Genomic DNA, 14,603 nt, shown 5'->3' on the forward strand with positions numbered 1-14,603 from the left:
GCAATCTGCACTGGCTAGGTGAATTCATGGAGGTTAATAAAAGAAAAATCATGTTCTCACAGAGTTTCCATTCTGTTGACAAGATTTTTTTCTTCTCTCTTGCTACCAAAAAAATAAAAAGGTTTTGATTATAGGAAACATTATTTACAGTACTGTCATTATTGCCTGGTTCCATCAAGTAAGGGAAATCCTTATTGGCTCTATGCTAATTCATCATTGTTGTTAGAGTAGAGAATAAGATCTTAGGTAGAGTCAGGGAAAGTGCTTAGTTTGCTAACATGGGATTTGGGCTACAGGTACTGGAAAGGGAGAGTGTTCTGCTTGGCTGTATTGCTTCAGTATGTGTGGATAACAGATACAGTTTGCAGAAGGGCAGAGGAGTTAATGTGTGGCCATCAGAAAACAAGGTAGATCCAGGGAATAGTTTTCCTCCTTTGGTTCAGAGGGAGTTTGGGGCATTGTCTAGTATTACACTTACAAAAGAGAGGAGAACTCTAAGTCAGTGCATCTGGATTTTGTGTGTGTGTGTGCATGTATGCATGCATATTTTTACCTATCAGATAATTTATTATTTCAAGTGTACAATCCAATGACTTTTAAAGCAGACTTACCAGCTTGTATAATAGTGATCATAAATAAGTTCTAGAATATTTTCTTCACCCCAAATTCTTCATGACCATTTATTGTTAATTTCCTGCCCGCCCCCTGCACTAGACAACAGTTAAAGTACTTTCTGACTCTATACATTTTCCTTTTCTGGACATTTCATATAGGTAGAATCATCCAATATATAGTCTGTTGTATCTGGTTTATTTCACTTAGCATACTTTTGAAGTTTACCCATCATAGCATACATAAGTAATTCATTCTTTTTTTAGTGTTGAATAGTATTCCATTGTATAGTACACTCAGTTGTTTCTTATTTTTGATTCTATCAGTATATCACTAAGTGATCTTAGAAGACATTTTTATGATGTTAGCCATTTTCATTTCATTTTTTTTTTCTTTTGAGAAAGAGCAGGGGAAGGGCAGAGGGAGAGGGAGAGAGAGAATCTTAAGCAGGCTCCACGCTCAGCATGGAGTCCATCACAAGACTCAATCTCACAACTGTGAGATGATAACTTGAGCCAAAATCAAGAGTTGGACCCTTAACTGACTGAACCACCCAGGCGCCCTAGCCATTTTCATTTCTTTGACTGTCATTATACATTTTAATCTTCCTATACAAATCTTACTAAGTATTCCAGTTTTCTTATTTCTTACAGTATCCATTATGCTGTGTGTTTTTTTAAGATTTTATTTTTTGGTAATCTCTACACCCAGCATGGGGCTTGAACCTACAACCCCAAAGTTAAGAGTCTCACACTCCACCAATGAGATAGATGGGTGCCCCTGTTGTGGGTTTTTTTTTTTTTTTTTTGAAGAGGAATTTTTGTTTAAGAGCATCATGGAGTAATTGAATCTGGAAAACCTCCCTACATACCTTTCTCTAGCTCCTACAGATCAGTTGTAGACTAAATGAAAGTTGGTATACTGTCATGCACATGATGAAACTCAATAAAAATTTGTTGAACGAGTAAATGGTACTATTCCATTGTCAAAAGAGATTTGAGGGTGAATCAGGAAATCTGTCTTCTAGATGCAGTTCTATCATTTATCTCCTTTCTGATCTTGAGCACATCATCTCCTTTTCTTGGGTCTCAGTTTTCCATAAAATGAAGCATTGGTCTCTGTGATCTTTAATGTCACTTATAGCTCCAAAATGCTGTGATACTCTAAATCCTCATCTGAGTGGTTTCTTTTTTTTTTTTTAATATATGAAATTTATTGACAAATTGGTTTCCATACAACACCCAGTGCTCATCCCAAAAGGTGCCCTCCTCAATACCCATCACCCACCCTCCCCTCCCTCCCACCCCCCATCAACCCTCAGTTTGTTCTCAGTTTTTAAGAGTCTCTTATGCTTTGGCTCTCTCCCACTCTAACCTCTTTTTTTTTTTTTTTCCTTCCCCTCCCCCATGGGTTTCTGTTAAGTTTCTCAGGATCCACATAAGAGTGAAACCATATGGTATCTGTCTTTCTCTGTATGGCTTATTTCACTTAGCATCACACTCTCCAGTTCCATCCACATTGCTACAAAAGGCCATATTTCATTTTTTCTCATTGCCACGTAGTATTCCATTGTGTATGTAAACCACAATTTCTTTATCCATTCATCAGTTGATGGACATTTAGGTTCTTTCCATAATTTGGCTATTATTGAAAGTGCTGCTATAAACATTGGGGTACAAGTGCCCCTATGCATCAGTACTCCTGTATCCCTTGGATAAATTCCTAGCAGTGCTATTGCTGGGTCATAGGGTAGGTCCATTTTTAATTTTCTGAGGAACCTCCACACTGCTTTCCAGAGCGGCTGCACCAATTTGCATTCCCACCAACAGTGCAAGAGGGTTCCCGTTTCTCCACATCCTCTCCAGCATCTATAGTCTCCTGATTTGTTCATTTTGGCCACTCTGACTGGCGTGAGGTGATATCTGAGTGTGGTTTTGATTTGTATTTCCCTGATAAGGAGCGACGTTGAACATCTTTTCATGTGCCTGTTGGCCATCCGGATGTCTTCTTTAGAGAAGTGTCTATTCATGTTTTCTGCCCATTTCTTCACTGGGTTATTTGTTTTTCAGATGTGGAGTTTGGTGAGCTCTTTATAGATTTTGGATACTAGCCCTTTGTCCGATATGTCATTTGCAAATATCTTTTCCTATTTCATTGGTTGCCTTTTAGTTTTGTTGGTTGTTTCCTTTGCTGTGCAGAAGCTTTTTATCTTCATAAGGCCCCAGTAATTCACTTTTGCTTTTAATTCCCTTGCCTTTGGGGATGTTCATCTGACTGGTTTCTAAAGAAGATATGTTTCTTGCATTTTTCTAGCCTTGTCCTAGATATATGTTGTTGGAGAAGATTGAGAGCATAGAATGCTTTGAAAACTTTTCTCTTTTTTCTTTTTTGCTGGAAGGAGAATGGGCAGTGAGGAAATCATTGAAAACTTAATGTGAAGAGACCTTAGTTAGCATCCTGAACAAGATATTATAGTCTATCCAAGCCCTGTTCAATAGAACTTTCTGCAGTGATCAAAATATTTCATGCACTGTCCAGTTCAGTAGCCATTAACCAGTGGCTGTTGAGCACTTGAAATGTGGCTGGTGTGATTGAGGAACTGAATTATTTAATTTAATTTTAATTTTAACCACATGTGGTTAGTGTTTACCATATTGTGTAACACAGTACTCTGTTCTGGTGTTTTTTTCTCTTGTTTACATCTGGTAAGTCAATGCTTATAATTGATCTTCTGTATTTTAAACTTGTATAGTTTCTCAGCTCCCTACAATTTAGTAATGGCTATGGATATTATGTCCTTTTACGTGTTTGTCTACATAATCCTAGAATCCTAGAGCTGGAAGATACTGCAAAAAAATAATTCATTTCTCTCCCTCAAGCACATGAATGTCTAAAAAGTTCTACAGCCTTATATGGGTAGTATTTCAAGTTTGGTATGTGAGGTTCATTCACTCACAAGCTAAGAGACTGCAGTTTGGGAAAAGTTATTTGGCTAAAGAGGAATTCTCTAAAAAAGTTACCATAATGAGACCAGAAGCCGAGAATGGGAACAAGGAGAGATATTTTTCTGAGGCTTGGGTTCCTGTCAGGAGAACAAATTAATCTTTGAAAGAAAGGGAGGGAGAGACATAAAATTAGCTCTTATATATATATAGCATTCTACCGTTTTTTGTCCATGGAAATGCACATACTGTACTTTATAACTCATGCCATGGCATGAGAAGACAAACCCTAGCCCCAAATTTTAACCCCACTGCCTTTTATTCTGTCATAGCTTTATATCAGGAGCCTTGAAAATGTTTTTTTCATTTTGAATTCTCTTTTAAATATCCTAGCAAGACTTGTGCCCTAAACTGTTATCAGTAAGGTTTTTTTTTTAATGTATATTTATTTTGAGTGAGAGAGAGAGAGAGAGAGAGTGTGTGTGTGTGTGTGTTTGTGTGCGCACATGAGCAGGGGAGGGGCAGAGAGGAAGGGAGAGAATCCAAAGCAAGTTCAGCGCTGTCAGCACAGAGCCCTGCGGGGTTTGATCTTACACACCGTGAGATCATGACCTGAGCCAGAATCAAGAATCAGATACTTAACCTTCATGAGATGGAGCCCCAAGCTGAGATCAAGAGTTGGATACTCAACTGACTGAGCCACCCACGTACCCCATATCAGTAAGTTTTTTTTTTGTTATCAGAGATTCATTAACAGAAATATAAGAACAAGAATTAAACACAGGTTAGTCTGATTCATACAGGATAGAATAAAAAGAGAAGGGACATGGGTGGAAAAGGTCACCAAAGACTAATTTTACTTATTTCTCCTTTTACTTAAAGTCAGCATTGGCTGTCTTACTTGAAATCATTTGCTGTTCCTGATCTATAGTTTTTAGGGCACATCAATTACCCATCTCTGATTACTGATTAATTGCTCACTTAATGTTTATTGATCCCTAACAATGCCATTCTAGAAGATAATATGATCTCTTACCTCAGAACAGAAAAAAGCTTGTTTTCTATTCTGGTCTCACTTTAAGGTGATCTGTTCAAAGTCTTCTACCATAAACTTCTAGTGGGTAGATACCATTCTTCTGTTAAGTTATTTTTCAGTGTCTAACACAACTGGGGGTTTTTGAAATGCTCTTTCTTTTAGAGTGTGACAGGTATTATATCTAAGGGGCTTATTTGACCCCCCTCTATTATGCTAATCATGGCTTATTAAGTTTTCTGCTGGTGATCTTATACACGGATTTCTGCTCCACCCATAAGGTCTGAAAAGTCCACACCTCCCTGGATCTAAAGAGAAGAGGATTGAACTGTTATTAGAAGATGGAGGAGTACTGTGTGATTTCTTATTTACCTTTCTTCTTAAGAGAATTTGTTGTATCCAAGTCTTATATCAAGCTACTTCCCTCAGGCTCTCTTTGTGGCTATTGTTGTTATGCTTTTTAGAATATAGTAATACAAACACAATTCTCTTATTGCCAATGCTAAGGAACTATCTATTTAATTGAATTTTGTAGCAAATATTGCTTGACACAACCAAGGTAGCTCTTGGGAATTTTTGCTCTATCAAGTGGTAAGTGATGACCTGATATTTAGTATATTATGATCAACAGTATTCTTTTTTTTTTAATGCTTATTTATTTTTGAGAGAGACAGAGACAGAATGCAAGTGGGTTAGGGGCAGAGAGAGAGAGACAGAAGCAGAAGCAGGCTCCAGGCTCTGAGCTGTCAGCACAGAGCCCGATGCGGGGCTTGAACTCACGAGCTGTGAGAACATGACCTGAGCTGAAGTCAGATGCTCAACCGACTGAGCCACCCAAGCGCCCCATGATTGGCAATATTCTAAAACTTTACTCACATTTATTCTTTTCACAGGTTGTAGATTATACTTGTCATGTTGGTCAAATAGCCATCATTTTGTCAAGGTAAGGTTTTTGCTTTACTTTCTGGCTAGGTATAGACTCTCATTATTCTGTGGTCCAGGTTGGAGCAAATTGGAGGACAGTGCCCTTTATTTCCATTGACTGTATAACTCCTAGGTCCTCATAGAACTTTACTGACTTGGAAGCAACAAATATATTATCATTGGTACCATGTTCCCAGATAGAATAGGCAAGCAGTTTGAGGTTACAGTTTTGAATTTTAGCCTCAGTTTTGCCATCAACTCTGTGTGACTGTCAACAAATATTTGCCTTTAAGTCTTTAGACTTCTAATTCCTTTTTGTATCATAAAGAGTTGTAATAGAAGGCTGTCAAAATCTTACCCACCTTTATAACATTGGATGAGAGTCTTACAACTATTAACCCCAGGAAAGGTCTGGATTTTACCTAAAACAGTGGTCATATCAGAGTTGATGTTAGAATTTTTAACTTTTATTTTTGCGTCTTTTCCTCTTACAGAGAGCTGGCTATAATTAGCTGGATAGGAAATTGGTTATTTAAATGTATGCTTTCAAAAAGCTCCCAGGAAGAGGCTGATGAGAATGAAGTTATTCCTGGTTGTCATAGAAAGTGAGCACAGAACTCCTTGTTAGATTTTTCCTTTCACTTTGACCCATTCCCAGAGACTCTCTGACAATGTTAGATTTCATTAATTTAGGTATGAAATGCATTCTCCACTCCACTTAGCAATTGGTTAAGGAGTATTTGTAAGGCTTTTGAGGTATTTTTCTTGAAGAATTTATATGTATATATATATATATATATTTGTGGAGAGTGGTGGAGTGATAGAGTTAGGAGAAGAACAGAGTATTTTGCAAAGGGGAAAGGGAATAAAAATGTCTGAATATTAGGGTGATAAGTTTTTTTTTTTCCTCCCAGCCTGATACCTCTGCTGTTGATGATACCTGTATTCTGTCTGGGCAATGTCAGTGAATGTTTCCGCAACTTCAGTCAGAGCCACAGGTAAGCAGGGACCAGATCTATCATTTTCATGGTAGACTACACCTTTTCTTTTCCATATATAGAGATGGAAAAGACTTTCTACCTATACTCTGGCCAAGTTGTTTGTATTTGGAACAAGGTTCTATGGTACCTTGGTGTAGTCTATAGAGCAAGGTATAGTCAAAGCAAAAAATACATAAGTAGAAATATAACACAAAGATACTAGAAGATAATGTGTCTATCAGAAAGAATAAGGGGTTATGGGAAAGGGTTAGCAAAATGATAAGTAAAATTGCATACTTAGTAAATTTTGTTGCACCAAATGTGGGTATCTCTCTGTATCTTTAGCAGTGTTCCTGTCCATTGATTCTCTTCCTAGGTGTATTCTGATGTATTCACCACCGTCAGCCATGGCTGAACTGCCTTCTGTCAACACATCAGTCTGTACCACACTTTATTTTTATGGGATCACCATTTTCCTGACCAGCTTTCTCCTCAGCCTCCTTGCTATTGTGGTACGGTGCTACCTGCCTTTATGGACAGAAAGGGAAGATTGGGAGGGATGCAGCAGTATTCCTAGGGACTGGGAAAAATGGGATGGAGAGGCATTTCCTAAAGTTCTAGATCTAAGAAAGTAGCTAAGAGATATTGATACTTTAATTACTACCTCAGTTTTTGGATTTCTCAAGATTAAATGATTAATGGGGAAAGAGCCTGTATTAATTATGTGATAATTATGCTCACCCTAGAACTAATATATGTTCCTGTGGATCCTCATGGAAAACCAAACCAGAAGATTAGTATGTTTCAAGTATATCCTTTATACAGGATAACACTCCAGAAATAGGAAATATGCTTTGATTTAATTTGATAATTTTCCAAATAACAAAGGAGTTTTCTTTTCTCAATTATTTATTGGGTGTAAATGCATATATGCTGTGTCTGGGGTTAAAGTGCTAAGTGTCTTAAGCAGTTACTAAATACTCATTTGACATCACCAGAATGATGTACAATTAAAATAATTAGCTATGGGACAATATGTTATTTACACGTAACTGCCTAGTATAAAATCAGTACACAAGTGAATATGCCTTTGTATTTGCCATATCTACTTTTCAGTATCATTTTTTCCTTTCTTCATATGCTAATTCAAGGATTACAAACTATCTGCCTGCAGACCAAATTTATCCTACAGAGATGTTTTATTTTGCTAGCACAGCTGGAACATGTGAACCAAATATAATTGCAGAGAATTTCCTTTGACAATTTAAAAATAAGTTAGGGGGATAGCTTAGTTCAAATTAGCAACTATGTAAAGAGGGCAAAATGGTTACTTTATATTAAGATGGTTTTGATAATCTACATTTAGAACTAATTGACAAGAGAGTCAGGTATCCCAGAGCCTGGCATCCTGGAGAATCTTGCTTCTTTAGAATAGCCTAAGCTTCAGTGGGCATTCAGAGTCAGAACTGATTCTAGTAGATGAAAATATTCCTAAATAAGTAAAAGCCGCCTTTTGATTCCAGTGTCTGTGGGGAAAGGAAACTACATGGCTAAACTTAATTAAATAATTGACTTGTTCACTTAGAGAGTGGGTCTGGATTATTTGGGAAAATTTTAGATTTGCTCAGATTTGTTACCAAGATTATTACTTAATTTACTCCCCACAAAAAGCACTTTGGAAATCTAAACTGATTTGTATTCCATGAGCTTAACCTTATTCAGATAACCCCCCAAAAGAAGGGGGAAATGGTATTTTCCATCTAAGGACAATAAGACTTCCTAAATTTTTTTTTTTTTCTTAGAGTTGAGAATTTAAGCCCAGCCACAGTGCTCAAGTATTTATTTTAAGGGTATTAAGTACAGAATGCTTTCTAACATAATCTCTAGTAAAGTGTTTTAAGAGGGTCTGGGTAGATCTTAACTTTAACTTCCCGTGCATATATGGTGATTAGCCTCAGTCAGGAAAAAAAAAAAAAAAAAAAAAGCCTGAGTGTTGATGTAATGTTTATATATGGAATATGATAAACACAGGTTTATTTGTCCATTTCCTGGCCAAGCAGAAGTTCACTCTGAAGATAATTTTCTCTCAGAAGAAGCCAGGTCTCTAAGACACGTCTCTAATGGTAAAGACAGGAGAATGAGTTTTCTTGCTGTCAGATCCCAAGGGAAGTGATCCCTCTACAATGATAGGAGGCCACACCTGGGAAGTTTTACCAAGCCTCAGGCAAAGCTACTCAACTGCTGTACCCATGTTTAGGTCTTACTCATCCAAACCCAGACCCTATATAAGAAGTTTGTGAAATCGACTGGCTTTCTGGGGACCGAACAGTGGGCAGTGATTCACATCATGGAACAGCGAGTGCGCTTCTATCCAGTGGCCTTCTTTTGCTGCTGGGGCCCAGGTGGGTATCTTAATGGAAAAAGCTGGGTAATGATGAGGGCAGCTATTGGGTTCTGATCAAGCAAAGTGGTCTTACCAGTAAGGGTGACTGCAACTTGTAAAATTCCTGTCCAACTGTAGAACTTATGTTTGTCCCACTCATATATCAAGTTTCCCCAACTTTCTTGTTTTTCTTCTTATGTTTTAGAAATTATGGTAATTAGACATGAGATGCAATCCAGTAAGAGAGAAAATGTCCTGACAGAGCTCAGAGATCTTAACACCTGCCCTTCCTACTACACAAAGTGTAGTGAGGATCAGATTGGATAATGTTTATAAAAAAGCTTGGTAAATTCTGAAATGCTAAAAAGTGTAACTTATCTTCCTGTAGTGTGCCTTACCATCATTGCTACACTAATAACCTGCAAAGGTTAGTCAATGAGGAATAGAAGTTGGAGATTGGAGGCCCAGTGGTTTATGGAACTGGTTAATCTCAGTCCTAGTCTTCATTATGCCTATGGCTTTATTTCTCACAGTGCTTAGGCATGTATACTGGACAATTATATGCTTAGAGGGCAGGGTTGTCAACAAGATTCATACTTTGTGTTTTCACAGCCGTCATTCTGATAATCATGAAGTTGACTAAGCCACAGAACACGAAGCTTCACATGGCCCTCTGTGTTCTCCAGGTAACACCTTCCACATCTGTTTTTATACCCTCTTACTCTGTTCTCTTACACTGCCATTACTCAGTAAGCACAATTTTTTTTTTGCCTTAGCGTATTTATTTCAACATTGCAAAAGAGAAAATGTATTCTTTATATTTATGAAGAATGTGAAATTTTCCTCACAGCTGAGGTAGATACTTTGGTGAAAGTGCTGCCATGCATTTCAGAGCATATGTATCTCTGGTCAGCTTCATTTTATTGATAGTTTTTAAGGGATACGTAACAAAAAAACAAGATCTACTAGATAATGTTTTTGTGAAACACTGATAGTGACATGATTCTGTCCCATCCAGAGTGAACTGAATGGGGTAAATTAGCTATTCTAGGTAAATGGGGAAAGACGAATGCAGAAATAGAATGATTCTCTCTTTTCCTCTTTTATCAGATTTAAGAAGGCTTTTTGGGCTATCTGACTATACTGATAGGGCAGTTTTCTCAAGCCTAACCTGGGAAATGGAAGTAACAAGGAAGGGCATTGAAACCAGTTCATTTTCCTTATGTTTATGCCAAGAAATCTGACCAACTCTGTCATCCATGACGAGATACAGTGTGAAGAGTGAGTTTATTAGGAAGAGCTAGAAAAATATAAAAAACTGACACCAGATCTTGATGTTTGAGATAGAGGAAATGTAACAATGCTTTATAAATAAGGGGAATGGGGACTACTCCCTGGATCTCTGAAAACCTGAAGGATGGGCTCCATCACCCCTTCATCTCCTCCAGGCTCTAACAGCATCATCCCAGGGTCTGCTCAACTGTGGAGTATATGGCTGGACACAGTACAAGTTCTACCAACTAAAACAAGAGGCTCGGCGTGATGCAGACACCCAAACACCATTGTTATGCTCACAGAAGAGATTCTATAGCAGGGGCCTAGATACAGTGGAGTCTACCCTTGCTTTTGCTACCAGCCCTCCACCATTCTTTGAAACTGTAATACTGGAACATCCAGGAACCGGAGTTATTCCACACTAATGGATTGGGAAGCGTGTGGGGGAACATCTCCAGTCTTTTCCAACCATGCCTTGAACTATGGAAGGGAAAGAGGATGTAGTGCGTGGTTAGTGGCTTTTCTCATTGAATTGGGCAGGATCTCTCCAGTATTCTCAGATTCACTTGTGATTCTTAAAGTCTTATTCAGAGAGGTGAAGCCACTGTCCTATGAAATAGACTCCTATTACCTCAGTGAATATTAGATTTGTTTAAATCTCTTGTAGATAAATTCTAGGTTATTATTTATATGTGCCCTTTCCAGGCTCTCTACTCTGTGATTGTGGGGGAAGTAGGGTGACATACAACAACTTGCTCAGATTTTGCCAGTATTGTTACTCTAAGACCAGACAAAGAAAATCCTGGGTTTCTGTTCTTTGAAGGTTTCTGAGACTCAGAAGAAACAAAGACAATAACTACCAAAAAAGTGACCGTGGGATCCTCAGGCACATCCTACTCTGTTATTTGCTCAGTGCTGTTTCAAGTCTCAACAGTAGGGACCATCTGCTCTAGAAAATTAAGGCCAATCTTACGAAGTTACAGAAGATAATAAGATTTAAGAGAAATCAGGATTAAAAGAAACTTTAGATATCAAAAACTCTCAACTCCATTTACAAGCAGAAGTCCAAAGATAGGTTTCATAGTGTCTGAACATAGAATTAGGTTGAACCATGTGAACTTGCCATTTTTATAGGTGAAGAAGGCCTAATATCAATTTTACATGGTTTGACCTACTGCTAAGTGCTAAATGTATGTTTATAGAAAAAAAAATGAACGAACAAGTGAATGAATGGTTGGTAAGGAGAATTTGAACCTTTTGGGAAAGAAAAGATTTCCAGCCTGCAGAGTCACATTCATAGTAGGAATGTCTAATCCGTTTCTTTAACTATACAAGTGATGTTTGGTCTCTCCAGTTGAGTCATGAACAAGTCTGAGGCCAGGGCATCATATACTATGATGCCCAAAGAAAGAGGAAAGCCAAGTGGACAAAGTGGCTGGAATGAGAATCAACTACAACACCTAGAGTTAATAATCAGATGCTTCTCACCTGATATACTCCTTTGGTTTGTCCAAGGAAAAATCCTTAAGATTAGAGAAAATTTACAGAGTAGATTACAGTGGGGGATTAGACAGGATGCTCTGAAACATAAGTTCCAGAGATCGTTCCAAAGGAACTCTCTACAGAAATGTTAGGGAGCTCACAGTAACAGCTTAAACATTAAAAAAAAAAAAAAAAAAAAATCACATCTTGAGGCCTCTCATTGCCCCAGAGCTCTGGAGACCTGATTTCTGGATAGCACAGAACAGGAAAGATTGCTTCACCAAGGGAGCTGCTTTAACCTCTTTTAATTTAAAAATGAATAAGTATTTGACATTTGAAGAGACAGATGGAAAAAAGAAAGAATTCCTATTTCTATAGACCTTGAGGGACACCAGAACTACAGAGTCCAATTGTTAAAAAGTCCTTTTAGTGTCACTTCATATTTGGCTTTATTACCAGAAAGAGGGTAATTATCAAATGTTTGTCAAGTTTGTTCATCTTGCTTCTCTGATGCATTTTTAAATTGACACTGGTCTTACATCTTCTATAGATGTAAGCAAATAAATAGATAGTAGGAATGAGGAATTGTAAAAGGCTAGGCAAGATCCAGATTAGTATTATCAGCTTTTTATCATACTGAGAATCAGAGGGGACACGTAGAACTGGGCCACTATTCAAACTGTCCCCATAACCTTCAGATTCACATGTAGGAAGGGTATAGACAGATATAGTGGCAGTTCTTAAAATTGTTGCAAATACCCCTCCATGACACTTGTCCAGGCTGTAGTCATAATGGAGTATAGTGGTTTTATCTAAGCAGGTTTGATTAATATAGATTTTCTGTGGACCACTTTGGGTACCATCCTTCATCTCCCTGTCATCAATTCTGTCTGTGGCTTCAAAAAACTGTGCATTCCAATACCACATGTCCCACATGGGGAACTGGGTGTTTGATGTTTTTCAGTTCAGTCAACAACTTTTCACATTTTGCCTCTTTGGCCTTGCAGTTAATGAACATCTTAACCATCCCTTTAGATTCACTGCCACAGTTTCTAAACCTGCCACTCTTGGTATTCGGGTAATGATATCAACTTTCTAGGCAACCTTTGTGCCCTTTCCAAAGATTTTAACACACTGATTTGCTGTGCTTTAACACCAGGCCTGCTAACGGTAACCTTGTTCTTTTTAAGGTATGCTGTCTTGCTGGTAGATATCTGTCTGGCACCACCTTGAGGTGCCATTACTGTGTTCTGGGAGGTCACACTCATCTACACTGAGGCAGCACTTTTCTACCTTTAGAAATATGCAGGTTTTGGAGAAGGATCCAAGTGTGCAGTCTGAACCTTTCTTCAGCTGGCATGAGGGCAGACAACAATGATCCTTTTAACAGTCACTGCCACAGTCACATTCTTTTCCTTTATCTATTGTCTTTTTTTTTTTTTTATTACAATATGGCTTTCCAAAGGAGCTTTGGAGCTCAGGTTTATTAAACAGACAGTTCCCTCAGTGCTTGTACAACAGCTGGTGGAAGTTGTCAAAGCTGCAGTTGCTGAAGCCCATATCTACAGTAAGAAATTCGTGCATAGGGCAGAGGTTCTGGTTATGACACTTGCAGGCCACATGGTCATGCTTCATTCCCAAGTTTTGGCCAAGCTCATGAGCCACAAAAGCTGTGAAATGTGGTATATTTTCATGAGATAAGGATTCAGTACTGGTTGCATTCTCAGTACTGCAGATAACATTAAGAAATGCATGGTCCTCGTAGTTCCCAAGACTTTGGCTTAATGATCATATGAGTAACATTATGCTTCACCCTTCTCAAAAGATGCCAGTCTGTCTAGCAGTTAAAAATTTGAAGTGTTTCTTACAAATTCAGGGAGATTTTCTGGTTTCTCTGTGTCCATATCTTTAACCCAGTAAGTAATACTGTCACGTTTACTTCCTTCATGTACCAGTTAACCATAGCATGAACATCCATTACCATCTGTGTTGTCTTGGTAACATTATCCTACATTTGGAACTGCTTGTTGTCAACCACAGTAAACATTTCTGCATACTTGGGAAGTGACTACATTTAGGACATTGGAAACGAGGAGGGTTCTATTTTGCTGTGAAATTGTGAAGTGGTTAAGAGCTCCTCCTGTTCATCTCCACTGACTACATAAGACTAACCTGATTTTAAAGATATGCTGAAAACCATATGCTCAAAATTCTTTGAAGTGTATATAGGTTTGATGCCAAAGACAATGTCATGTAAGGTCAGGATTCCCTTTATAGCCCAGCAAGTGCTGATAATAACAAGAGAATGCAGGTCACCCTCTGAATACCCAGTCGTCCTGAATAAAAGGCATGATCCAAGCTTAGTTTTTCATTTTGATGTTTATAAACAGAGAAGTTCTTGACAAATATCCCTAAACCTTATCAATGACCATTTGATTTCATAGAGGAAAGGGCAGAAGGGAGGCAAAATAACTAGGGTTGTCATTGTCATGGCCCAGTTGAAGCAACTAATGATCCTGCACTTCTGTCTCAGTTGCGTTCCCCAAGATCCAGATCTTTGTCCACGACACAGTTGTTTGGCCAAAGCTCAAAGCTTTGCTGCCTGTCAGAAGGATAGCTGCCCCAAGCCTGAACATCACATGATGACATCTGCTATTTGATTGTGCCTCCTCCTACTCTTGTTTTGCTCTGTCTTCTCAGTAGTGTCCTTACTTTGTAACCCTCATCAAAGCACAACAATTGTGCTGCTTAGCTGAACTCCTGCTGTCTTTTTTTTTTTTTTCAACGTTTTTATTTTTTATTTTTGGGACAGAGAGAGACAGAGCATGAACAGGGGAGGGGCAGAGAGAGAGGGAGACACAGAATCGGAAACAGGCTCCAGGCTCTGAGCCATCAGCCCAGAGCCCGACGCGGGGCTCGAACTCACGGACCGTGAGATCGTGACCTGGCTGAAGTCGGACGCTTAACCGACT

The 14,603-nt window shown here is 38.4% G+C and overlaps 1 protein-coding gene across 2 annotated transcripts in view; it reads left to right on the forward strand.

Moving 5' to 3' along the window:
- The window catches only part of TMEM116 (transmembrane protein 116), a 72,474-nt gene extending 61,114 nt beyond the window's left edge, over window positions 1–11,360 (forward strand). For both annotated transcript variants that reach the window (XM_030292222.1, XM_030292226.1), the window contains 6 exons: window positions 5,481–5,530; window positions 6,426–6,509; window positions 6,868–7,003; window positions 8,749–8,893; window positions 9,487–9,560; window positions 10,323–11,360. In XM_030292222.1, coding sequence (XP_030148082.1) covers window positions 5,481–5,530; window positions 6,426–6,509; window positions 6,868–7,003; window positions 8,749–8,893; window positions 9,487–9,560; window positions 10,323–10,574 — 741 coding nt within the window. In that variant the 3' untranslated portion in view covers window positions 10,575–11,360. The remainder of the gene's footprint in view (window positions 1–5,480; window positions 5,531–6,425; window positions 6,510–6,867; window positions 7,004–8,748; window positions 8,894–9,486; window positions 9,561–10,322) is intronic.
- The last annotated feature ends 3,243 nt before the right edge of the window (window positions 11,361–14,603 follow it).

This window comes from Lynx canadensis, chromosome D3 (assembly GCF_007474595.2).
Source record: "Lynx canadensis isolate LIC74 chromosome D3, mLynCan4.pri.v2, whole genome shotgun sequence".
Taxonomy (NCBI): Eukaryota; Metazoa; Chordata; class Mammalia; order Carnivora; family Felidae; genus Lynx; species Lynx canadensis.